Here is a 26,923-nt window from a genome sequence, read left to right as displayed (position 1 = left end):
AATTCTCCTCACCAGCAGCGTGGCCTCTGTCGACAGCACAGGAGAGGGCTGGCTGCTGGCCACTTGTGGAGCATTGGGAGAAACCTGCATTCTTTCTGCTCCTTTATCTGCAAAGTTGACCCACATTTGTGAGTGCCGCACTACAATTCACCAGAAAAATAGAGAACTCAAGCCATGATGGGTCTGGACCAGCTTGAGAATGAAAGGGTGAGAAATAAACTCCACAGGGCACTCAGGGAGCCAGAAACTACCCTCAGAGGGGAATAAGAAGACTCTTGGGAGCTCCGCAGGAGAGGCAGCAAATCATCTTCCCCGAAGGCTAAAGGAGCAGAGAAACGTCATGGGTGTCCCCAGTAGACAAGTGTTCCAACTCCTAAGACTAAAGGGTGACAGGTAATGCTCACATTTTGATTAACTGTTCTACCCATAGTTGTCACCTCCCTGCTATATGACAGGTCCTGGAAGGATGGGGAAGGATACTTACCAAAACACAGGAGAAGGACTGGCCTCATCTTCAGCCAATGGGGTGATCCCCAGAGAGGACCTCACCTGGGGCAGAGCAAAGCAGTCTGGGTAAAACAGTACAAACCGCTAGGACACACTGGCCCCTTTTCTGTTTCTGGACTCATGCTTTCTCAGAAGTCTTTACCTGGAGTCTTGACCTAGGACAATTCTGAGCAGCAGGTGCATTTGAAGCCAAAAGCTTGGAAAATGCCAGAGCCCTGGATTACTGTCCCAGCTGGCATATGACTCACAGGGTGTCCTGGGAAAACGTCATCCCCTCCCACACTTCAGCTTCCTCCTCTCCGATGGAAAAGAGCAGGATGGGCTGGCCCTGCCCCAACAGTCATAAAGACAACATGGGGAGCAGGAAACAGCTGGGCCATTGGCAAGAGGGGAGCTGCAGAGAGGTATGAGGCCTTGTTGCTGCCCATGAAGGGGGACTGGCCTTTTTCAGGGCTTGGCCCACCCACACGTCCAAAGGTGGGTGGGTGAGAGTAGCTGAAGGTCTGGAGGCAAACCCTTCTTCCACTGGCATAGCCTCGGATACCACTGAGGGCCACTCGAGGGCAAGGCTGTGGTGGCCACAACTCTGGCCTAAGCAGGTGGCTGGAATGTGATGGGGAGGCCTGGCCATCTTTAAAAAGTGAGTGAGGATTTTCTCTGAACTGGAAGCAACCCAAAATGTCTCTAATGATGGGCTGGGGCTGTGCAGGGGGGCGGGGGGGGGGTCTGGGAGGCCACAGAGTGGGGATTCTGAAGGAAACGGGATGGATGCTGGAAGGGTCCTGGAGGCAGGCAGGCTTGCCCTGCTCATGCAGCGACCACCTCTGCCTCAGACCAGATGCTCTTTCTGCTCCAGAAACAGCCACAACTCCTTTGGCTGGGGTAGGGGGATGGGTGGTGGCAAGGCAGGGCCAGGGAGGGAACTGGGGCTGTCCTGGCACCTTTAAATTATACATCCTAATGCTTTAAAATCATTCCTTGCAATCAGTTCCCAGATGTGTCAGGGGCCCAGGGAGGAAACAGGTAGCCTGAGGTCATAGTTAGTTGATCATGACCCAAGAGGAAGACCCATCTTCTGGTTTACCTCCAGCGCTCTCTCTGCCCTCCTGCTCCCAGAACAAGGCATTCAGAGGGGCCTCAGAAGAGCCCTGGCCCTGCCAGCCAGCCCACCCTTCCCACTTCTCTTTGTGCTCAGCCCCGAATCTGACTTGCTTTCTTCCAAGTCACTGAGATGCTGATCAGATGTGAAAAAGCAATTCGAACAGGGGCAGACATTTCATCTGGCCTTTGCAGGTGGCTCATTCGGGTGAGCTCGCAGGAAGAGAAAGAATCGGCCCTGCAGCCAGGCCCCAGACACCCGGAGCACAGCCCTTCTCCCCGGCCCGCCCCCAAAGGGCAGGCGAAGGCAGGTAACATACCTGGCTCCCTGCTGCCACTGTTCTTCCTCCAGATCGCCTCTCTGAGAGCACCCCTTGAATGTGGGGGTCTCGGCTCCTGGCTCCCAGTTTTTAAACGTCGGCCTCACCTCTGGAGACTCCGGGGCTGGGCGTAGCCCACTGCAGGGCGTGTCTCAGGAATCTGGCAGCTGGCACGCCCATCTGCCGTCACTGCACCCCACAGCCCCAGGACAGGACTGGGCAAGTGGGTGGGTCCCAGAGGCCTCACAGCGAGCCTGGCAGTGCCCACCTGCCTGTGAGTGCCTGGGGGGTGGAGGGGAGCACGGCAAACTGAAAGCACCAAGCAAGTACTTGAGGCCATTCCAGAGCAGGACTCGGAGGGTGGGAAGGGCACGGGCATTCGTGACAGGCGCTGCACTTGGCGTTTCTCAAGGCGCGTAGGGGCCAGCTTCCTCTGTGTCCTAGGCCACCTGCACAGGAGGCCAAGCAGAGGACACAAAGATCAGGGCTTGTAGATAGGGTGCTACAGCCCAGATCTGGCACCAGGCTGGAAGCAAGGAGACCCACACATCCAGCACCCTGGGAAGCACCAGACCCACCCCTGCCCCAAGGAAAACAAAAACCATGGAAAATCCCTGCTTCTTGGGGAACTCAGAGTAGCCTTAAAAGGCTACAGCTCATCAGGAAGGGGTCAAGGCCCAACTCATCCAAAGACTCTTAAGAGGATCTTAAGAGGATAAGCAGGAATAAACTCGAAAGGCCTCCCCTCTGGCTCCCTCCCTGGCTTGGCAGGGAGCCCCAGGACAGGTGAGTCACTGCCCCCAGCTTAGGAGGAGGGCTGGTCTGCTAGCCTCTCCCTCCCTGGGCAGGAATGCCAGCCTGGAGGGCCAGAAAACAGGCCTGACCACAGTGGTGGAAGGCAAGGCTAAAGCGTAACCGGACCAACTCGCCCTGGCCCTGAGCCATGCCTAGAAACACAGCTTCCATTGTGGGACCCTGGGCAGGCTCCTGGCTCAGGGCCACCAGGCTGAGCCACTGTAAATGGCAACAACAGGCCAGATCAAGAGGACACTCTTCCCCCAGGTAAGGGTCAGAGAGCTTCAGAAAGATCTGGAAGGTCACTGGGTGCATACCTTGGCCCTGGAGAGCCTGCACTGGCATTGTTCGGGAGCAGTGTTGCCTCAAGTTTCTATTTAAAGGAGACTCTTAACTTGGAATTCTGGCTGGCAAGTCTCTCCTAAGCAGGAAGCTCTTCTACAATAGGAGGGTTACGTCCAAGAAATTGATTTGAGAACCCTTTGGGAGAAAATGTAGCATTTTGTGGATTAAGCTGGAAATTTCTAACCCTCAGTTTCTAATTTAGTCCAAGAAATCTAGATGGGAGGAAGGAATACTATAATTAACAAATGGGCAAAAAAGTTGTTCAGATGCAAAATGGAAATTCCAATAAATGTTAATGTCTTGATCCCTGTAAGCACTGCAGTGAAATCTAGCTCAACCCAACAAGCCTGAGTCAATATAAGCAGACTCCTTTCATGGGCCCAGCCTCTGCAATAAGAGCACAGACCCTCACTGAGTTACCAGAGGAAGGTCACTGCTGACACCCTGGGTTTTGAGGTCACCTGCCTGGTTTCTTTCTCTCCACTTCTCCAATTCCCTAAACTCAAGGCTTCCAGGAAGCTTGGGTCCTCCTGGAGCTGCTGTCCTCTGCCCACTACCAGGAAAGAGTATGTCACAAACCGCTCGTTAACAGTTAACTCAGCAGAAGAGCCCGTGTTGCAATCCCAGATCCTCAGCCCAGGTGTGACTGGCGTGTGGTGGGCCTCACCTTTAAACCCCCCTCCTACTCCCCCATTATGAGGCAGGAGCCAGGTAAATAAGCCTTTAGTGTCTCAGACATCACAGGCTGGGGCAAGTCCAGGGAGTGGTTTGGCTTCGCAGCAGGAAAATGGCAATTGCTTTGTTTGGGCCCCCCACGCACTCCTGCCAAGTTCAGGATGTTATTTCTGCAGAACCCAAGAGTAGCCCAGTCAGCCTCACTCCTTAGGGACCCTGAGCACTCCCCAGGGTAGATCTAGTGCTCCCAGGCACAGGCTTTGAACTTCAGAACCCAATTTATTCAGGCACAAGAAGACTAAAATAGAGCCAGAGGCTGGCTTAAGACACAGCCAGGGCTAACAAGGAGGCAGGGGTGTGGCTCCACCACTGCAGCCTCCCTTCTGTGTACTCTTCCCTCTCTCCCTGCCTCCCATTGTCCTGCTCTGGAGCCCTCAGCCCTCACGGCCCACCCCGAGCCTGGGCCCACTTGAACTTACCCCTCAGGAAAATGGTTGGCCAAGTCATCCTGGACTCCTGACTCTCTCACCCCCACATCAACTCATCAGGCAATTTTGCTGGCTCCCCTTCCAAAGGCAACCAGGACCATGCCCACCCTCTTGGCTGAGCCTCTCTTCCCCAGACTTCTGCAATAACCTCCCAACTGGTCTGCAGTCCAGTCCCAACACCCCAGGTCATGGCCTCCCCTGCTCGGAACCCTGTACCAGCTCCTCACTGCAATCCAGGTCAAAGCCAAAGCCCTTACAGAGGCCCCACATGATACCAACCCCCATTACTTCTCTACATGACCACTGTTATCCTTCTTTCTCCTTCCACTCCAGCCACGTGGTCTCCTTGCTGTGCTTCCGAATGACCAGACTGCTCCTGTCTGAGGATGTTGCCCCAGCAGCTCTCTCCGCCTGGACCACTCTTTTTCCCATGTTAACTCTCTTATCTCTTTTAAGTCTTTGTTCAGATACCACCTTCTCAATGAGGCTGACTCTGACCACCTTTAAAATGACAACCAAGTCCGGCCGGGCGTGGCTCAGCGGTTGAGCGTCGACCTGGGATCCAGGCGATCGGGGTTCGATTCCCGGTCAGGGCACATGCCCGGTTGCAGGCTCGATCAATGACTCTCTCATCATTGATGTTTCTATCTCTCTCTCCCTCTCCTTTCCTCTCCTCTCTCTGAAATCAATAAAGATATATTTTTTTAAAAAATAAAAATAAAAATAAATAAATAAATAAAATGACAACCAAGTCAGGTGGTACCAGACTTATCACTTTGTAAGTTTTATAAATGTCTAACTACTTATACCCCTGAAACTGATATAATATTAAATGTCAACTGTCATTGAAAACTAAAATATAATATAATAAAATGACAACCAAGCTCCCTGCCCCATCCCTCTCCCCCACCCTAAGCACTCCCAACCCACCTACCCTACATTATTGGTTGGTTGGGATTTGTGTGTGTGTGTGTGTGTGTGTGTTTTCAACTCTTACCTCCTTCTAACTAACTACATAACTTACCTGTTTATCATGTTCACTTTCTGTCCCCCTCCACCAGAATGCAATGTCCAAGAAGGCTGAGATTTTTGTCCATTTTGCTCACTACTATTTTCCAACTGCCTAGGAACAGTGCCTGGCACATGTTAGGTGCTCAGTATTTGTGGAATGAATGGACTCACACTGGAGAGTAAATCACTGATATAGGTTCATAGTCTCCATGCCCTTGTAGGTGTAGTTACACTCTCAGAGGGCACATCTGGACATTTGGTCACCAGAATGGATGGCTAATAGTAGTAATTCATACATCAGCCAGCTGTGGGGTCGGGAGGCCTCCTTTGAGACAGCTCCCCTCAGGCTGCAGAAATGTCCCCATGTTACTGTAGGCAGGCTCCTTCTCTGCCTGTTCATCAGTGGTTCCTGGCAGTGTCTCTGACAGGGGCGGGAGTGGCATTGGAAGCTACTGTCTCCATTATCCATATGTGAGACTTAAACCATCCAAATTGCCAGCGAGATCAGTCAAGATCTGATCAATGGGACGTCAAAGAATAAGGAGCATGGGAAGGAGGGTGGAGGAAGGAACGGAGAAAAGAGCTTAGGAAGGGTAAGAGAGCCTGGTCCAGGCTGTGAATGCTGATGCTCAGGTGTTGGAGGAAGGGGTGCGGGGTGACTAAGGCTCAGGCATCACCTGGATACAGTGAGTCATGGCTGAGTCCTTGTCTGTGGGACAGGGTGGGCTCCAGGAGTGGCCCTGGCATTTGCCACGTGACTCAAGCTGGCGTGGCCCTCTGCTCCAGCACAGCTCCTCAAGTGCCCAGACAGCCAGTCACTCATCTGTGAAACAAAGATAGAAACAAAGAGAAAAAGTGGGGCTGCTATGTTACTGAGCAGACAGGAACCAGCTTCAGGCAGAGGCCACAGTAAGCAGAGGAGGAGCCTGGGCTGCCTGTTGTGGGGTGAGTCTATTCCATGCCCTTCTCTCTACCCCCACTCCCACCTCCCCAGCCTGCATGTCTGCCCAACAGACAACCATGCACATTGGCCTCAGGCCTGAGATCTGGGAGAAATCAGACAGGCAGCCTAAATTAACTACAGCTAACATTTCACTGAGTGCCTGCGGCATGCCAGACACTGTGCTGAGCCCTCTGTATATATTAACTCATTTAATACCCACTCTATCTCTGTGGAAGCTGACACTCAGTTATCCTTCCTTTACAGATGGAGAAAATGAGGCACATTTTCAATAACTTGGTCCCAGCCAGTAAGTGGTCATTTGAGCCCAGACCAGTTTGCTCTAGCACTCATATTCTTAGCTGTAATTTAAAGCCTAATGTCACCTAAACTCCCTGACTCCACCCTTGGGAATCCTTGACCAGAGTCCACTAGACTCTAAACTTCATGTTTCTCAAACCTAATCAAGACCCAATATCTAAAAATTTATCTTTGAGCCCAGCTGGAGTGGCTCAGTGGTTGAGCATTGACCCATGAACCAGGAGATCACGGTTCGATTCCAATTCCAGGGCTTCATCCCCAGCAGGGGGTGTGCAGGAGGCAGCTGATCAATGACTCTCATCATTGATGTTTCTATCTCTCTCTCCCTCTCCCTTCCACTCTCTGAAACCAATAAAAAACATATTTTTAAAAATAAATTAATTAATTAAAATGTCTCTTTGAGCCTTGCTCCAACTCTTGGAGCACTGATGTTGACAGAGGGCTCCTGGGGAGACATTGCAGAAACATCTAGTACAGAGACTATATTTTGTTTGTTTTCCATATTGACGGCCTCTCTTGTGTGGGGACAGGTGGAGAAGGCGCTGGCCTCCAGATCACTCAGCCCTGAAGCTCTGGTACATACCAGCAGGGGTTCCCCCTCACACCCATAGGAAGCTGCTCTGAGTGAGGAAGCTAGCATCTAGAAGGAGTGAGAATTCAGAGGACGTGACCGGACAAACATCACGGTGAGCTGACAAGATCACACAAAGGGCGTGATGACGCCATGACACAACTTCCTCCTCACCCGGGAAGGGAGGTCCCCTCCCCTGAGGGCAGGCTCTTGGGTCACCTTGGGGAGGCCTCAGTTCCTTCTGTTCTACCTCCCAGAGAACACCCCCAAATGTCCCACCCCTTCCCTCCCAAGAGGTACAGCCCGGTGCAGCTGCAACCTGGTGGTGTCAAATGCTGGCTCTTGGCTGGCTGGCCTCCCAGAGAAGGGGGAGGAGTACCTTGGCATTTCTGCTCCCATCACCGCCCTACCCACTGCCCTACCTTCCTCTGGCAGACCAGCCAGCTCATGGCCACACCCCATCCTCCACCCCCAAACACCTCTACTGCCCAGCCTGGGCCCTCTGGGAATTAGATTCTCGGGACCTAAGTCCAACCTCTGTGACCTTTGATCAGCACGTCCCTGCAGTGCCCATGGTCACGTGGGGTCTGCGTTTGAACTTGAAAAATCTGAGACCTAGCTCCAACTCTGCTATTCAGTAGAAGCATAAACACGGGCAAGCCCCTCTCAGCCTCAGTCTCATCATTCATAAATACAGGTGTTGGATTGTCCTGGTTCTCAGCCCAGGCTGCCCCTCAGAATTACTTACAGAACTTATAAGATCAGATCCATAGGCCAGGCCCCACCCAGGGATTTAATTGGCTTGCAGAGGGCCAGGGGCATTCAATATGCTTTCCAAGTTCCCCTGAAGCCTCCTCCAGCTCTAGGATGCTGTTCTCAGGGACGGGTGGTTTAGCACAGCACTTAAAAGCCTGGACTTTAGAGTGAGAAAGGTTAAGGTTCTAGTCTGGTTTTGCACTCACCAGCTGTGACTTTGGACAAGCGAAGAGACTTGCCTCCAATGGGAACAGTTAACAATCTTCCTCAGGGGTCCTTGTAAAGATGAAAGGAAACAAGGGTGTATAACTCTCAGCTAAGTGCCTGGCAAGGTGCTGCTCTCTAATGGGTGTTTGTCCCCATGTGTGCGTCACACAAAGGTGTCTGGGGCTATGATCAGCAGTTCGTAACAAAAAGCAAATATCAGTCTCATGCAGCTGTTTTATCACTCACTCACTGGGCAGTGAGTAGCTGGGCTGCTCCCCTCCTGCTCCCTCCAGGGGATCCAAGTCCCAACCAGAGAATCTGCTTTGTTTATTCCACTCTACTCTGTAAGGGCTGCAAGTCCCCCAGGAGCCATGACCTGGACCAGAAGGAAAACCAGGAAACTCAGGGGGCAAACTGAGCTGAGCTCCCCAATAAGGGTGATGCTTCTGGCCTTTCTGGACAGAGAAGGACAGAGGGTGGGGATAGGGACAAAGGAGCAACCTGGCTTCAAGCATAAGTGTGACAGTTTTATGGCTTCAAGAGTTAGTCAAACCAGAGTCAACACCTGATTAAGATAGGAGTCAAAGCTAGTCTGGACAGCAGGTATCTTACTTAGCTCGGGCAGGTGTCCAGCAAGTCTGAGGGCTGTAGAGAAAGGCACTTTCTTTTTCTGGGATCGTGGTGAATGGTTTAGATCTGCAAAACCTAAAACATCCTAAGAGTGCCCGCTGGAAAACTTTAGAAACAGACAATGAGATCTCTGCAGGTTACACCCAGAAGGTACATATCTGTGAGACCTGCATGCCATTCAGTCTCTAAGGGAAACACCACCGCGGGTAGGAGCAAATCGTCAAGGAGATGATTCCAGTATGTTGCAGGGTGACCAGCCATTCTAGTTGTCCGGGACTCTCTTCGTTTAAGCTCTGAAAGTTCCACGTCCCAGGACACCCTTCAGTCCCAGAAGAATGCTTGGTCACCTGGTTGACCATTGATACTTTTATCTCCCAGACAACTTTTGAAAGTGTCACCCCAAATGGCTCCGTAAGCTTTGCATGAAGATACACACTGATCTGAGAAGGGGAAGCTGGCTCTGAGTCCAAGAAAAACCTGGATGGAAACAGCCCAGGAGAATGAGACTCTCCCGCAGGAAAGAACTCGGGAGCTCCAGTATGAAAGCTGGCCCATCGTAGGAAAGCAGTCCCCTTCGTGGACTTGGGGGGGAAAGTAGTAGCCAAGAGGACTTTTGTTCTGGAGACTCTACTCCTGCTACTGTAGACTGATGACAGGAAACTTTTCCCAGCCAAGTCACACCATGGACCCATACCGAGTTTACAGATACATTAACACCTCTGTCTTTTTCAAGTCAAATACTGTTAAAACAGGGTGCCCCGTCTTGAATTGGGGCCACTGTTAAGGAAGGCATGCACACGCACATGCGCACACAGACACACACGTAGAAGCACACATGCCCTTGCACTTTTACCTATTACATACTGTCTCATTAGCTTTGGCCTACTGCTCCATTTGCTATATTGGATGCAGAGTGCACTTTGACCTGTACACACTCCACTACCTCCAGATTAAAATCCAGAGTCCACAGCCAGGTCCTGCTGAAAAAAAAAGGTGCATTTTGGACCCCAACTCACACAGCCTCCTTCACTCAAGTGCTCTGACCCAGCTGTGCTGTTCCCTTGACCACACTTGGGCTTGAGTCATCTGGCTCGACGTCTGCACTGCCCTCTCCGCCACCTGTGTCCTTGGCTAAATCCTAAATCCAAACTTACTTCAGATTCCTGGGTCAGAGATGGCTTCTCTGCTAGTCTCTGTCAGTTCTTCCTAAACTCAAGCAGCAGACCTTACCAATACAATTCAATTAGCAATCAGTTCTGTTCTGTTTTATAAATCCCTTCTATCTCAAACTGACTTAAAAGTTTTGCAACTTTTAGTTATTTTGTGATTTTTCGCCAAACCTGGATTGCAAGCCCCTTGAGGACAGGGACAACTCTTGTCCACTCTTTGTATCTCCTAATGAAGTGCATAACCCAGTGTTTGCACAGAGTAGTTGCTCAATAAATAAATGCTGGTTTATTAGTATGGATCCTTAGGGCAAGGGAAACCCTCACAAAAAGTATTTCAAGAATATAATGCCATGAATATGACCCCATGACTCCCTCCCAAGACAACATAGAGAGAAAATCATCCAGAAAATGAAATGTTTTCCCCTTAAGAATTGAAACCTGAGAAAATTCATGAAAAGCTGATCCACTGATCAGCTGACTTCCAAGGCTGTGCTTCCTGTTCCATCCACCATGGCTGGGACTTGGAGATACAAAGGCCAGGAATCAAACGGGCAATACTTTTAGTATTTGGAACTGAAATACTTCCTGGGGTCAAGCCATAGATCCAGGGCCTCAAGGAGCTCAACACGCAGCTTTCAGAAGCTTGGGAGGTGATAAAAGGGATAAATGTGGGTCCAGGGGACAGGAGGGCACAAATGGAGAGTGTCTTAGGAACCAAGAATTTCTAAAGATTTTTTTTTAAAATATATATCTTTATTGATTTCCGAGAGAGGAAGGGAGAAGGAGAGAGAGAGAAAGAAACATCAATGATGAAAGAGAGAGTAATCGATCGGCTGCCTCCCACTGTATCCTGACCAGGAATCGAACCATGATCTCCTGGATCCTAGCTCGATGCTCAACTGCTGAGCCACACCCGGCCGGGCTCTAAACATGTTTTAAGGATTCTTCGTCACTCCCAGGGAATCAGTAGCAAAACGTGGGTCAGTCCCTGCCTGTCCCTGTGCTTCCAAAGATGCTGTGTCCCACTGGTAGTTTTAGGCCCATCCCAACCTTTGGCCAATGAGTGTCAATCCTGGTACACTAAGAAACCCCTTCCCACAACTAGACGGGGTCTAGGAATATTTTTTTCTCTAAGGCCATTGACTGGGGATCAACGGGGTCCTGTTATCCCTCCAGTTGTCCAGGGGACCTGGGCTCAGCTCTGAATCCTCCCAGCAAATCAGTCTGCATATTGATACCCCTCCGCCCCCAGCTTCTGCCTGCTCCTCAGAGCCTGGGCTTTTCTTCCAGTTTTCCTCATCAAGTCTCAGCAGACCCTTCTGACTTTTTTTTTTAAATATGTGTGTTTTTTTTCATTGACTTCAGAGAGAGGAAGGAAGAGGGAGAGAGAGATCAAAACATCAATGATGAGAGAGAGTCATCGATCGGCTGCCTCCTGCATGCCCCCTACTGGGCATGTGCCCTGGCAGGGAATGGAACCTCAATCTTCAGGTTCATGGGCTGACACTCAACCACTGAGCACACCAGCTGGGTGACCCTTCTGACTTTTGACCTCTCCAGCCTATTTTGGTCCCCAAATGAACACACGGTCCTTCTCCAAAAAGCAAAACACATAGCTGTTGAGTTTAAAAAATGTTGCTGAAAATTTGGAGATGACACGGGGAAATTACAACCTAAAACTAAATATTAGCGTACACTGCCTGCAGACCCAGCACCATAGCATGTTCCTGCTGACATCTACCTCCTTAGCTCTAAGCCTTCACCAGGTTGCTGAGAGTAATGCTCAACACCGGTTATGTAGGAGAATTCCCTGGAATTGTTTTTTATAATTTCTGATGCCCAGGCCTCATCCCAAGAGATTGAGCTGGTCTGGGGTGGGGGTGTAGGAATTGCTATTTTTCAAAGTTCCTCAGGTGATTCCAACATGCAGCTAGGATGAAGAACCACTGACATGGGGCCTTGTAATCAGTCAGAGAGACAGAAAAGTGAATGGCAAAGAATATGGACCCTGGAATCAGATTGTCTAGTTTTGAATCCTATCTCGGCCACTGACTAGCTGTGTGATTTAAGATGCATTTCTTAAGCTTTCCATTCCTGTTTCCCCATCTGAAAACAGGAATAAGAGTTTGCCTACCTTGTAGAGTTGTCCATAAGATTAATAAATTAATACATACCACGGTCTTAGAAAGAAAGCATCAAGGGGCTTTTAGCTTTGACCATTCCATGTGAGCCATAATGGTGGCATGGCCCATGTTGGAGGCAGTGGAAATGGAGAGAAACTGATAAAGTCAAATTATGGCTGAAAAGATGAAGAAAAGAAAGGAATAAAAGACGGTCTCCATGGTTAGGACTTTAGGAATTAGATGGAAAGTGATGCCATTTACCAAGATGGGGAAGACTAAGAGAGGAACAAGAATTTTTTTTTAAAGGAAAAAAATCAAGAATTTCATTTTGCATGTATTAAGTTAAAGACACCCATTAGATATCCAAGAAGAGCTACCTATTAGACAGCTTAATACATAAGCCTGGAGCTCATGAGAGAGAAACAAATTTCAAAGTCATTATTGTATAGAACTGTGCTGTCTAACATGGTAGCCACTAGCCACACTTATGGGGGACATTTAATTTAAATTTAGATTAAAAGTAAATTATAAATTCAGTTTATCAGTCACTTTAGCCACATTTCAAGTGTTCAATGGGCACACGCAGCTAGTGACTGCCACATTGCACAGCACAGATATAGAACATTTTTATCATTGCTGAAACTTCTATAGGACAGCACCATGGAACGGTAGGAAATCACCTAGGAAGCAGTTCACATTTCTGGATACACATTAGAATCACCCCAGGGATTCAGTCGATTCATCTCGGGGAACTCCCAGGCATCGGTCATTTATAAAAGCTTCCAGGATGACTCTAAAGTAAAGCAGGGCTGAGAACCACTGACCAAGGGAAATAATGTAGGCAGAGGAGAGGGACCATGGCAGGACCCTGGGGTACCTCAACATCAAGGGCAGTGATCCTCAACCTTGGCTGCACATTGGATTCACTTTAGAGTTTACAGTATTACTGATGTCTAAGCATCCTACTTAGAGGGATTTCTGATTTAACTATGCTAGTGTCACTTGGCTTTCAGAGATTTAGAAAGCTCCCCAATGATTCTAATATGCATTCAAGATTGAGAACCACTGATTGAAAGAGAGTTAGATGTAATAAAGGTGACCTAGGCAGAAGAAACTAATAGGGTAGGATGAAAACAGGAGAGTTCAGTGTCCCTAAAGCAATGAGTAAAAAAAAAAAAAAAAAGTTTCTAGAAAGAAGATGTGGTTATATCTGTTGAATGCTAATATTCAGTTCATTCAATAAACAGCCTGCAGCCTATTAGATTTTGGTGGGGTGGTGGGAGTGAAAACCATGTGGCAGTGGGTAAAAGAGCGAAAGGTTCATGAAGACACTGATACAGTGACTGTCGACAACTGATAAATAGTTTTAGGTAAGAAGAGGGGCAAAGAATCACACAACAGCCAGATAGTGACTTGAGGTCATGGACTAGACTTTTTAGGATATTAGAGTATGTTTGTATGCTGATGGACTACTATAATAAAGGAGAAAATAATTAATTATTCAGGAAAGGGGAGGGATCTGGCAGGGACTTCACTCCCTATCCAAATTCCATACCCTCCTTCCTCCTTGCTAAAGATCCTCAGCGTTTTTCAAGTATTCAGAGCAGTTGTCCTTTCCCCAGCTCAGAGATTAGCCTAAACCTTTGGTTCTCAAATTTCAGCATGCACCAGAATTACCTCAAGGGCTTTTCACAGCAAAGACAGCCAGTCCTGCATACAAAATTTGATTCAATAGGTTCGGGGTAGAGCTCAAGAATCTGCATTTCTCACAAGTTCTCAGATGATGTTGCTGCTGCTGTTCCCAGGGACAACCTCTGAGCCCACCAGTCTAAGCTCATGATGGTAATCCTTTCCTTCATAAGTAGTCTTAGGGATGGGCATTCATCCCAGTTCTGGCCAATGAAAGGAAGTCTCTGGGGAGATTCTAGGCAAGGTTTCTTTGGCAATAAAAGAGAAAGAAAATCCTCTCTCTTTTCACTGGATGTAGTCATACTGAGTGAAATGCCTGGAACTGTGACAACTATCTTGGAACCATAATGTGAGCTATACTATAACAAGTTTCTATGCTGGAGATATAAGATTGCAAAGATGGAAAGAACATGGGTTCTTGATAATGTTACACTACTGAATTAATTGATCTTGAAATCCCTGTTTTGTGAAATCACATATCTTTCTTATTATTTAACCATTTTGGCTTAGATTTGCTTACTTGAAGCCAAAAGCAACCTGAGTTATTCATGGATTCCCAAGACCTTAAGTAGATGAGTCAAGATCAGATGGAGGGGCAGCTCTATATACAAAGAATCAAAGATGCTTCCTCCCTGATGATGTGACAGAAGGTAGAGCTGATAGATGTGGTGGTTGGAAAATTAAGTAGCTCCTGTCTGATTCTTTTTATGGCACCAGGTCATGAGATGTCAGGGGAGAAAACCATACAGCCTGTTTGTGGAAAGGTCTTTTTAGAGCAAAATATAAATAAGTGACTTGGAAGACACAATAAATTATAGCAGACTGCCCATTTGAGATTTGTGGTCTTAAATTTACAGTCAGCCTGATTGGGTAATTTACTCCAACAATGATAAACTGCTTGAATCTAGATTGATATAGAGCAGATAGCTGACTCCAACCATGGTTAAGTCTTTCTGGGCAAATATGAAAGAAACAGAGAAGGGAGAGGGAGTAAAAGGGGTCTGCAAGGAAGTGCTCATGACCGTCGACCATAGAATCCAAGCCAGGTTCTTCCCATCCTGGTTAGTCTTCCTAGTCTTTGTCAAGTTTTGAACTGGTTTTCTCCTGTCAACCCAGCAGGAGCTCCTAGCATGCAGCTTGTATTAGTTTCCACTTGCTACATAGCAAATTACTACAAACTTAATAGCTTAAAACAAAATGTTTATCAACTCACACTTCTGTAGCCAGATGTCTACCACAGCGACTCAGGGTCTCATAAAGCTAATAATATCCAGTTGTCTGGCGAGCTGAGTTCTCATCTGGATCTTGGGGTCTTCTTTCAAGCCGATGTAGTTGCAGAATAATGCAGTTCCTTATTGCTGTAGAAAGCAAATAAAATCAGGAGATACTTAAGAAGTAGAATGACAAGTCTTGGTGCTTATTGACAGAGACAGGAGTAAAGGATGGTTCCCCGGCTTAGGACTTGAGCTACTAGGTAGACTATGAAGTCTAAACTAAAAAAGATGGTGGTGCAAGTTCAAGGGGTATAAATGTTGAATTTGGCTTTAGACATGGTAAGTTTTATACCTGCAAGATACCCAAGTGCAGATATAGCACAGACAGGGAAGACAGGGCTAGAGCTCAGATTTGTATGTCATCTGCCTAGAGGCAGTCATGGAAGCCTTGGGAGCAAACTAAATCACCTAAAGCAAGCATGTGGAATAAGAAAAGAGGCCTCAGGACTGAGTCCTAAGAAATGCTGACATTTAGAGGTTGTATAAAAAGCAAAAGTGAGAAAAAGAACTGAGGAGTGTCCAGAACAGGGTAGGAAGGAAACTAGGAGGCTGCGATATCATGGAAGCCAAGGAGGATGTGCTTCCAGGTGAAGGGAGTGGTCAACAGTTCCTGGGTATGACATGCGCAGTTGATCGTAAGAATTCTTCAATATCTGGCTCCTGCCTGCCATTGCTTCATCTCCTGCCATTTCCCAAAACCTACCCTTTATGCTCTAACACTAATCTTGCCTAACTTCTGGACCATGCAGTGCTTTCTCATGCACCCTCGCTTTTTCATATGCAGCCTTTTCTCACTCCAAACCTCCCCAACCCTGAACCCCACTCTAACCAGTTACCCAGTGAACACAACCCATCCTTTAATACCTTAAGCTGCTCAGTTCAGTTCTCCTCCACTCTTGGGCCTTCTCTGACTACCTCCTTCCCACATTGAATCAACATATTTCCCATTCTATTTGTCTACCTGGGAGTATTTCCATTACTGTGCTATCCTAGTACAATGTAGTAACTTATTTAACGCCTGTGTCCTCTACTAGAATATGAGCTACCTCAGGGCAAGGACAATTTTGTATTCCGCTTTCTATAACTATAATTAACACAGCGTGGAATACATGGCTAGCTTCAACAAACGCTTCTGGACCTTACTGCTGCCTACAGGTCACCTAGGGAATGGGAATGTCCTGGGCTGGGGTGAAAGACCATGGGAACTGCTGACGTGGAGCAGGAGGGAAAGACAAGTGAGTAATAAAAGCAGAATAACTGAATCAATACCATGTATTGATTGCTTCGCCTGTGCCAGACCACTAAGCCCTTTACAGTGCTCTAGCTCACTCAGTCCTCGCCACACGCCCTCTAATCGGTGCTGTCATCACTCTCACTTTACAGGTAGGGAAATGGAGGCTAGAGAAGGTAAGTCACTTTTCCAAGGTCAGACCCTGGGAAGAGGGGCCAAGGCTTAAACGAGCCCAAGTCTGTTCGGCTCCAGATCCCTGTACTCTCAAGCCCAGCTGATATTTGCGCTTGGGAGAAGTCCCCCGTGCTGACTGCCATGGGTGAAGTACAGTACTGCCATTCAGGAGCGGTATGTGGGCAGCAGGGTGCCCATGGCTGCCCAAGGTTCCCAGCACATCCTATGGGCACCGGCAGCTAGTGGTTCTACGTGGCCAGAAGCCATGAGGGACAAAAGCAACATCTCTATGAAGGGTCTATTCCTCAGAGTGGATTTGACAAGGCCCTGGCATCCCAGGAGCAGGTTGGAGGGGTGCCGAGAGTGAGCCAATCGTTGCCACATCAGACACTAAGCTGGGAGTGCAAGTGAAAGGTGAGGAGCCCAGAGTGGAGGGAACTAAGCCAATTGCCAGGACTTGAGCAATTATCACCCCAAGGACAAGCCACTGTGCCCAAAATAACCTCCCAAGAGAGTTTTAACGGGTCGTTTTGCATACTCTGTCCCAGTACTGACTTTCAGGTCTGTGCAACTAGCATTGATTGGGCCCTATTATATGTTAGCACCACGCAAGGTGCAAGGATCTGGTCTTCCGCAGAGACAAGGCAAGCCCACAGAAAACAGTGGAGAGCTGTGTGACACGACACAGCACCGACCTGTGCTGTACAAGCCACAGAGGCAGCTGAAATTCACAGAAAGGAGTGGTCAGGGTGTGCTGGCACCCGCCGAGGTGGCTTCTTGGAGCACATGAACTGAAGGAAGGCAGACGGAATAGGAAGGGAACAGCATTTCAGGTGAAAAGAAGAGTATAAGCCAAGTGAGACGCAACAATGCAAATGAGTTACTTCTTTGGCTGTGAGCAACCCATCTGTGGAGCAAAGCATTCTGGTCGGAGACGAGTGAAAGATAAAGTTAGATGCGTGGAGAAGATTAGATCATAGATGTCCTGGATTCCAAGAATTTTGGTCAAGCAGATTCAACATGCAGAATCCAGGAATTCATCGTGTGGGTGAGAAATCATCCCAGGCTTTACACAGGCAATTAAGAATAAAAATGTGATTTAGGAAGATTTATTGGCTGGTAGTGTTTGAGACAGAATTAGAGAGGAGAAAACGAACAGCAAAAAAACTGGCTGCCCCCTCCCCCCAAAAAAAGTCCTGAATGCTTCTTTGAACATCCATGAAATGTCTTACTGCATACAAACTTACAAATGTGGCTCCCCCCACACCAGGCTTCACAGTCCAGTGGAGATGACATTCATTAATCCCATAGTTACCTATTAAGTACCTACTAGTACCAAGGAATGTACTGGGCCCTCGGGACACAGGGAAGAACTAAACAAAGTCCAGGCCCTCACGAAGCTCATTCTCCAAAGGACGTGGAAGACAATATAAAAAGCAAACTAATAATTATATCAATATAAAATCAGTACTAAGTGCTACTGAGAAAAATAAAGCAGGGCATTGGGTAGAGGATGGTGGGATGAACTGGTCAGGGGAGGCCTCTCCAAGAAAACACCACCATATGTCAAGCCCAGAGAACAGGTAAAATGGAGATGCCACTGCTAGAAATAAGGATACTGAGAAGGTAACTTAGTTTGTAAGAGTGGAGAGAAGGTGGGAGTCTTGTTTTAAGTGTGTCATGCTTGTGGTAGAAGCAGGATAACCACACAGGGATGTCTAGACTCTAGAATGCTAACCTTCAAGACCAGAGGAAGATAAAGGTTAGATAAGTAGATTTAATAATCATCTATTAATATTTGAGGGATGAGAGACCTTCTCTCCAAAACAAATTTATGTGGAGTGAAACTAACTCAAGGACCAAAAATCATTGGAGTATAAGATACACAACTAGTTTTATCAATGGTCCCCTCCCTACAGCCTCATGGAACCCCAGGGGGGGTAGTGACTTCAGTAGGTAGCAATCGGCTGGTTAACAAAATAATACTACTAATAACTGAGGTTCATACACAACCAACCATCGAAAAAAACCTCTGTCCCTTGTTCCTTCAATCTCCAAGGCACAGTTGTAGGGACAGCTCTATTCTCTTTACCCCTTGGACCACATGTTACCCCTTTTAATTGTTTCCTCTGCACATAGCTCTGGGTACTTTAATGTTTGGAAGAAAGGGATTTGGAAAGCAAGATCAATTTTAAACTGGTCGTCTCTGTCTTCCTAGAACTGTCAATAAATAAATATTGGGGTAGACTCAAGGGTAGGGTGACCAGCTGTTCCAGACTGCTCAGAACAGTCCCAGTCTCTGCACTGTAAGCCATGCAACTGGGAGAAACTCCTCTGTCCCGGGCAAAGAGGGCCCCTTGGTCACCAAGGCTGCTCAGACCTTCATAGCGATAACCTGTGCCTGACCTGTGTGTTGCAACACAAGGCTTTACATCTCTAAAGTGACATCAGTGCTTTAGAGCATGGGCTTAGTTTCCCAAGCCCTAACTAATCCCCTGCCCTAGAGGCTGCGTTCTCTTTTCCCACCCAGACAGAGAGGCTATGTCAGACCTTCCTAGCTAGAGGGTGATCCTGGATTCCTCAGCCTTCTAATTCCCTTCATCTCTCACTCAGCCCCAGCTAACACCTAAAGTAGGAACACCAGCTCCACGGGCCACTGCACTCCATGCCACTTGCTGCCTGCCCTCTCTGCCCAGCCCTGGCCAGCAAGCTGGTGGGGTCTGGGGATCAAAGTCAGATTATGAAAGAGGGAAACTCATTTGAGGTGGTGATGTGCTGTACCACTGAAAATCACAAGAAAGGGGAACCCCACATAAATTGCAGTCTGCTGACCTCGAAAGACACGCAGGTTGAGTCTGAGTTACAGAAACACCGGAAATACTGACATGTTAATTTCGGAGTTTTGGGTTCAAAGCTGGGCTGACTCACCTTCAGAACAGAAATCAGGGAAAAGCCCTGATATTAAGGTGCACGTAATATGTTCGCCCAAAAGCCACAAAGTCTGCAACACTCACAGATCTTGGGAGAGCCTACAAGTCATTTCTGCCAGTTATTAGAGGCTTTCCCAAAATTATAAGGAAGATTCAAAGAAAATGACAAGACCGATATTAATCTCTGCTTAGTCCCTCGTTACGGAATTTTCCTGCCTGAAAGAATTATAAGCAGGGGATACAATCTTCCAGAAATAATCCCTACTTGGCCCCTTGTCACCTTGACTGCTTATGTACAGACAAAAATGTAGAATGTTAAATAAGCTATTTAGGCAACCTTGCCCCAATCTGCACAAACCAACCCTATTTCTTGAACTATGAGTAGCCAAGGCAAAAAGTAGTTGTTATTGCTGCCCTTTTATAAACTGAATTGTCTGGGAAATTGCCTCAGACCCTCAAAGAAAGATTGCTGTTAAAATTTTCACTCAAATGTCTGATCCCTGAAACAGCTCTTCCTCCTACCCCTCCCCCGGGGGCTCAGCCTGAATGATTGTGACAGGCTGTTGCAAGGTTGCATCACTGACCTTTGCAATTTTCTGGCCAGTTTGATTTCCCTCTTCCTCCCCCTGCCCTCTCCCTTTCCTATTTTAAAGCCCTTTGGCCTACCCGGTTCTCTTTTTCCAGACTTGCTAACTCTGGCATATGGAGAAGCAAAGTTAAATCAGACCCCCACCACACAGACACACGCACACAGTGATAAGGTTTAATCCTAGTCACAATCAATCCTACTGTCCTCACACTTCCAAGAGTCCTCTCCATTCTTTAACTTCTCGCCCAGACTCTCTGCTCTCACCCTTCTGCCCCTCAGCTGTTTCTATGATAAGCTGAGCTGGCACAGTGGAGTTGCACCCCCCAGATCCAGGCAAGTGGCAAATAATTTTTGAGGACAGCATGAAATATTTACATTCCAGGCCAGCAGACTAACTTCTACCAACAGCCCCTCTTCTATTTTCGCCTCCCCCCAGCCCCCAACTTCACTTCTCAGTTGGGAAAAGGGGCGACTTGGAGTTAAAGGCAGTTCCCTGATACGCAGAAGCACATACACAAACACCTGCAGGCACAGAAACTCACACACACACACACCTGTGCACAATGGCATACCCTCAATGAACAGTTATCTATCAGGTGACCCTCACATTGCAAGCACCTGTGCATAAAACCGGTCAGGCCAGAAAGAAACAGTATCAGTGTTCACAGCCTTAGGCGGAGCCCGGGGAGGTCACCCGTTCTTTACCAGGATCCCTCCCCCTTGCCTTCCCCGCTACGATCCCCCCAACTGTGGAAAGGTGACAACCCTTCTGAATAATAATAATAATACAGTGGTTTTTCTGTTAGATAGGACTCCCCGATGTCCTCATTAGGGGTCCTTCTCAGCCTGCCCGGGCCGAGGACAGCTGTGCGCCCACCCACGAGCGAGTCCTGCCCCAAATGCACTGGTTACCCCCCGGGCCGGCTCTCGCCCTTGCACGCACCTGGAGCAGGACCTCCCGCGTGCAGGCCAGCCCCACCCTGCACCCGGGCGCGGTCTCCCCCTCCGGGTCTCCGCGGCCCCGGGCCCCCCGCTCACGGGCCCCCGGCGTGCACAGCTCGTGGCCGCCCCGCCCCGCCGCTGCCCCGCCCCGCCCCTCGCCCCTCCCCCCTCCCGGGCTAGCACGGCGAGCCGGGGAGGCGGGCCCAGGAGGAAGATTTAAGCGGCCGCGGGACGCCGCCGGGGTGTCAGCTGCGGAGCCTCCAGCTGGAAGAGCCGCGGCTGTCCAGAAGGAGAACAGCGACCCTCCGGACCGACGGACGAGCCCACTGCCCCCAGCTCGCGCCGCCTCCTTGGAGCTCGCAGCCCGGTCCAGGTGAGCCCCGGGGCTGGGCGCGGCGGGGCGCGGGGACGCTTCCCGCGGGGCTGCGGGGGGATGCTGGCGCAGCTGGGGCCACCCTTCAACGACTAACGGCCCCCTTTCCCGCTCCGCGCCGCCAGGTCCCTCCCGCCCCGAGAGCGCAGAGCCGCGATGGAGACCGTGCAGGAGCTGATTCCTCTGGTCAAGGAGCTGGTCGCGCAGAAGCCCAGCCGGAGGCTGGTGAAGGTGTACGTGCTGGGCGGCGTGCTCGCCCTGTTCGGCGTGGTGCTCGGCCTGGTGGAGACCGTGTGCGGCCCCTTCGCCGCCGCCAGCCGCCTGCGGGACGAGCGGGCAGCCGAGGGCGCGCTGCGGGCCGCCCTGGAGCGCCAGGCCCTTCAGACGCAGGCCCTGCTGGAGAAAAGCAAGCGGCACGAAGGCGTCGTCTGCAGCCGGGCCCTCGCCAACCGGCAGCACGCCTCCTAGGAACTGGGGGGACCCGCGGGAGGTGGGGGAGAGGAAGGAGGCGGAGAGCCAGAGGGAAGCCGAGAGACACGGAGGCCGAGACGGGGTCACGTAGAGAGCGCAGGAGCCCTGCGCCCCGCAGACCTGCTTCGGAGAAGCCACTGACTCCTAGGACCGAAGGAGCTCACAGATCCACCAGAAGGAGTTTGGGATGAGTTTTGCTGCTGTGCAGCACTGCAGAAGGATGCCATGCCCTAAGCGACGTGTCTTTGAGCTGAGTGCACCTGTCATTTTGCACTGGGGCAGAAGCAGAAATGCTTTTTATATTATTATGAGTATTATTGTTATTATTGTTATTTTTACAATCACCACCATTTTGCATTTGGAAAATGAAAACGTTTTTTACTAAATCTCAGTCTCTGATTCCTGAGGGGCATGGTTCCCTGGGGGGGGGGGAGCGAGGCAGCAGAGGGGGATGGGCCTGCTGGTGAAGGGGGTCTCAGCTGAGTGAGCACTGGGGAGAGCAGCTTCCTGCAGGTCAGGCAACACTTTCTTCACTTCTAGGGACCCCGATATTTATATTCCAATCTTATAAGTCTGTTGAGGATTTGTTTTTGTTTCACACTAGGGGTGGAAAGACAGAAGCTTCTGCAAGTCCTACCAGACTTAGCATTTTAAGATCAGAAGATAAATGAACTTCTGAGCTAGAGAGCATGAATGGGAGATTTTGATCAGTCCTAGGGCAGAAAATCCATTTGTCATTTCACACCTGTGCACCAGAGGCCCCTATGGCTGATACCTCTTCCTTCCTAACTATATGTTAGCGAGAGGGAGAGGGGGAAGGCGGGGCAGAGGGGAAAAAGCAGCCAGCTGGCAGGTAAAGAGGGAAGGCAAGCTCCCAAGAACCCCTAGTTGGATGTCTAGTTCTACCCAACCTTCCTCCTTATGAACTCACATCACAGTAAGAGAAGCTCTAGGTGAGAAGGGGAAAGACTGGCTGTCACAGACCGGAGTCCTCTTCCTTCAGGGGCCAAGCTTGCTTGTGATAACTAATTCAGTGTGTCTACAGGGGTCTCAGCAAAGGAAATTTTGAACAGAGATGTAACTAGGGACATGGGCTGGATGCCACTCTCCTTGCAATTTTAATACATCTCCTGCCCTAGCCAGGCACAGACATTTCACTCTTGTCATCGATAGCGATGTCTTTTTGCCAAACATCCTGATGGCTCCTGTCATTGCCTCTGATGAGACTCTCTCCACCACCACCACCCTCCCGCACACCCCTACATTTTGGTCCTGCCAGCTCAAATCCTACCTGGGGTTCCTGGCCTTGATCGAATGCCACCTCTCCTGAGATGTATCCTTATCACTCCAAATGAAAAACAATCAGAATGGGGTGAGATTAATCAGGGGAGAAGAGATTAATCTAAGGAAGAGAAGACACTCAGTGGCACCGCTGCTCTCCGTTTCCGAATGGGGAAGCTCAGCCCTGTATTAAGGACATAGTCTCACCTTAAATGTCCAAAACCTTCTTAGGAATTCACCCAACTTACTCTTCCAGTTGGTCTTCCCAAGGGCCTCTTTTTTTATGTTAATTATTCATCCATCCAGCTACCACTGGGCCCAGCTCTCAAGAACTGAAACAACCACCCCCAGGACATTCTCCCCAAACCAGTCTGCTGCCAGGCTGTCCTTCCTTCATGCACTGAACCTAACTGAATGGGGAAGATGATACAGCACAGGATTTCGGTCCAAAAAAATCAGTTGCATGACCACAGAATTAATTATGAAGGCTTATTCTAGCAGCAGATTATGTGAAAAAGAAAGGCACAGGTATTTTCACCAATCACAAGTTCAATATAGGCCCCCAATGGCTTATGACAGGGCTGCTAAAACAAAGTAGCACCTTATTGGTAAAAGTAGAATGTCCAGGAAGAGTGAAGAGAGGTGGCTTTGTTTTACTTGGCAATCTGGCAGGCGGGAAACAAGAGAAGTTAAGTCCGACCGCCTGGAGTGCTGTGCTTGGCATTCTGACTCTCTATTTGTGAGCAGCTCTGAAGCCTTGAACAAGTAAGTTACTTATAAACTGCCTGCCTCAAGTTACTTAAACTATTTTCTCACCTATAAAATAGTACCTTCTTCATGGGATTAATTTTGCAAACTAAATAAGTGCTTAGAGGGTACCTGGCATATACAGTGAAGCCTTGAACAATTTTAGGGGCACTGACTTCTGCTGCAGTTGAAAATCCATGTGTAGTTTTTCACTCCCCCAAAAGTTAGCTAACTACTTCATTACCCATGGGGGATTTGTCCCAGCTCCCCCTTTCACCTGGTGAATACCAAAAATCTGCAGATGTTCAACCCCCTCTTTATAAAATAGCATAGAACAATGCATACAGTAGGCTTTCTAAATCTGTGGACTCCCAACCACGAATTGACAAAACTGTACAAGTACTTACTGAAAAAAGTTATTGACCCTGGCCAGGTGGCTCAGTTGGTTGGAGCATCTTCCTGAACACCTAAAAGTTGTGGGTTCAGTTCCCGGTCAGAGCACATACGGGAGGCAACTGATCGATGTTTCTCTCACATCGAGATTTCTCTCTCTAAAAATCAATAAAAACATATTCTCAGGTGAGCATTTAAATAAAAAAAGAAAGAAAGAAAAAGTTCTTGTATAAGTCGATTCACGCAGTCCAAACCTGTACTGTTCAAGGGTCAACTGTAGTAATCTTTCAGCCAATGATAGTTGTTGTTGTTGTTGTTATAATTTAAGCCCAAACTGCTTTGATTAGAGTGACTTGGGCAGATAAAAGTCCAGAAACCATGTCACATACAGAAGAATCAAAGGATCACTAGAGAAGAGAATATAGTATCACATAACAATTGCCTCCAAATAGGTGAAGAGTTGCCATACTGGTCCAATAAAATACACTAAAATGAACTTATTTTATGTGGCTTGAAAGTGCAGAACTAGGACTAGCAAGTAGGAGTACAAGGAAGCAGGTCTGACGTCATTCAGAAATCAGAGCATTTCAAAACATGACAAGTTGTCTTGTGATGCATAGAAAGAGCTTCATTACTAAAAGCACTCAAGCAGAGGCTAGAAATTGTCTGCCAAGGATGGTGTAAACTGGACAGGAAATTTCTGAACTTGGAGGGATGTTAGTCTTATGGCCTCTGAAGTCCCATCTAATTATAAGATGCTAGGATTCTGTTTAGTCAACCACCAAATAACGGCTGCTTCTCTAGAACCCTCCACCTCCTCTTCTCTTTGATCTTTTTCTCAGCATGTTGACAAATATTTTCCTTCTTGCCGAGTAACTATTAAAAGTAATAAATTTAATCTCCCAAATAAACTATTTCCTGATTAAATTTATCTAGCAAATACTCTTGCCTCTTAGAAAACACCTAAACCTAGTGGCTGAATCTAATGGCTCTCAAACTTGGTCATAATGAAACATGTATTAGTCACCTTGTTCAGTACAAAACACCACAGAACTCTGGTCTATGAATATAAATTAATATTTTATGTTATATCAGATGCCAATTTGCGTTATGTTCTAGTGAAAACAAATAGTAAGAATCAACTGGGAGAATATTAAAAAGTGAAAACATTCTTGGAGAAAGTTTGATCATTCTATAATCATGGTACCCAGAATTAGTTTTAAACCCATTGACTCAATCAATGACTACTCGCCTCAGTTAAAACACTTTTACAAGTCAATGGATCAGTGACAGCCCTGAGAGTCAGCCAACCAAATAAATATGCTTCCATAAATGATGCCAACCCACTTATATCTGGGAAAGGACACCACTCCCTGAACTCCATGCTTCCCAAAAATCAACAATGTACTTACTGAGTTCCTGGGATCCAAACTCTATTTGTCCTTCAATCTGCTGCCAGATAAATCAGACCCAACACTAATCTGAACTCAACTAGTTTCACTGAACTGTCACCATTTCTATGATTTTAACCAAGTAGGTCTTTGTATAAAATCATTGCACCTCCATCTTTGTATAAAGTAATTAGAAATTTTAGTTTACAGATGTGGATTCTGATAGATAATTATACCTAGACTTTTATATAAGGTGATTAGACATTTTGTTTGGAAAGTAGATCATTGAATAATTGACATAGGTCCGTATAGCTTCATTAAACCTTTTGTTTGAGAGGTGAACCATTTGACAACTATTTTTGCCATTAAACCACTTAGTCTCCTAGTGCTCATTTTCTTTTGCTTTTGTTTGTCTATAAGACAAAGTCTTATTCTATGCGTTTTTGTTTTGTTCTGGAACTCCTTGCTTCTCAGAGGTAAATAAAAGAGTGTTTCCTACGGAATGGCCCAATAAGTCACAAATCTAACCCAAGGTGGTCCTGAGGGATAACAGTTGGAGGTCCATTAGACTGGTGACCAGTTCAGGAAAGGGCAATTGGTCGAACTTAGCTTTAGGTTCCACAGAACATTCATGAGGGCACTGTCTTGTCGACGTGTGCCAGGTTACTTTTAGTTCACATTCCAGGGTCAAAGATTGTCAGGTCATTGACTGCATGGCCCTTTCCTAACATTTGCTTAGAAAAGGGAACCCAAGATACCATTTGCAGGCACACACTCTTACTAAGTAACCTCTTTTGTCTCTCTTGGGTTCTTCTATGTCAAAACCACAACTTCCTCTTGGAAGAACTCCTGCTCTCCATATAAAGTTGCACTGTAATCCTAACTCTTGCACTTACTTTGATTAAAAAGCGAACAGTTTTGATTTAGAATAGCAATGACCATCATGGAGAACTTCTGGCATGTCAAAATCAATAAATTAATTCATTTACAAGGAACCCCAGAAATCTAAAAAGTCAATAGGTAGCTTCTTTAACTAGTTTGCTGAGGTTTAATAAACAAAATTCAAACTCCAGCATGGCCTTTTCAAAGGCTCTGAAAACCACCCTCATTTCACTTCTCTCTCTTTTCACTCATCTTTACCTGCCCTTTTAGGTGAGCCACCAGTTTTTTCAGAGTTTTCCCTGGGGGAAAAAGCAAACACGTTATAAAATTGTAAAACCAGAAGGCAGACCTAAAGAAGTTGGTTTGTTTTGTTTGTTGTTGTTGTTGTTGTTGTTAGTTTAAATAAATGGAATTGTTTTTTTAAAAGAAGTTAAAGTTAAACCTTGGTCTGGAGCCATATTAAGAGTTATAATTAAGAATTTTCCTTTCAGGAAGCCAGGTAGAAATCTGTTACATAATTCACGATTTTATTAGGTGCTGATTGTTCTGAACTACAGATCAGTGCCAGCTAATTCAGTCGTCAGTCCTTCAACTGGAGAA

At 47.7% G+C, this 26,923-nt stretch overlaps 2 protein-coding genes across 4 annotated transcripts in view; one reads left to right on the top strand and one right to left on the bottom strand.

Moving 5' to 3' along the window:
* LAMB3 (laminin subunit beta 3) overlaps window positions 1–20,919 on the bottom strand; it is a 53,758-nt gene extending 32,839 nt beyond the window's left edge. Inside the window, exons 1-8 of one of the 3 annotated variants that reach the window (XM_081122171.1) lie at window positions 20,787–20,919; window positions 14,859–15,003; window positions 9,518–9,641; window positions 8,034–8,103; window positions 5,917–6,062; window positions 3,038–3,200; window positions 1,926–2,374; window positions 485–549 (exon numbers count right to left, since the gene is read on the bottom strand). In XM_081122171.1, the coding sequence (XP_080978297.1) occupies window positions 485–512 (28 nt within the window). In that variant the 5' untranslated portion in view covers window positions 513–549; window positions 1,926–2,374; window positions 3,038–3,200; ... (3 more) ...; window positions 14,859–15,003; window positions 20,787–20,919. The remainder of the gene's footprint in view (window positions 1–484; window positions 550–1,925; window positions 2,375–3,037; window positions 3,201–5,916; window positions 6,063–8,033; window positions 8,104–9,517; window positions 9,642–14,858; window positions 15,004–20,786) is intronic. The other 2 variants (XM_081122172.1, XM_081122173.1) reach the window with 2 other exon arrangements.
* Window positions 20,920–20,983: 64 nt separating this feature from the next.
* G0S2 (G0/G1 switch 2) lies at window positions 20,984–22,015 on the top strand. Its single transcript, XM_081121265.1, has 2 exons — window positions 20,984–21,158; window positions 21,284–22,015. Exon 2 carries the CDS (start codon window positions 21,315–21,317, stop codon window positions 21,624–21,626), a length of 312 nt encoding a protein of 103 aa, XP_080977391.1. The 5' UTR covers window positions 20,984–21,158; window positions 21,284–21,314; the 3' UTR covers window positions 21,627–22,015.
* Window positions 22,016–26,923: the final 4,908 nt, after the last annotated feature.

This window comes from Miniopterus schreibersii (genome assembly GCF_964146895.1).
Source record: "Miniopterus schreibersii genome assembly, chromosome: 19".
Taxonomy (NCBI): domain Eukaryota; kingdom Metazoa; phylum Chordata; class Mammalia; order Chiroptera; family Miniopteridae; genus Miniopterus; species Miniopterus schreibersii.
This window is presented reverse-complemented; position numbering and strand designations above follow the sequence as displayed.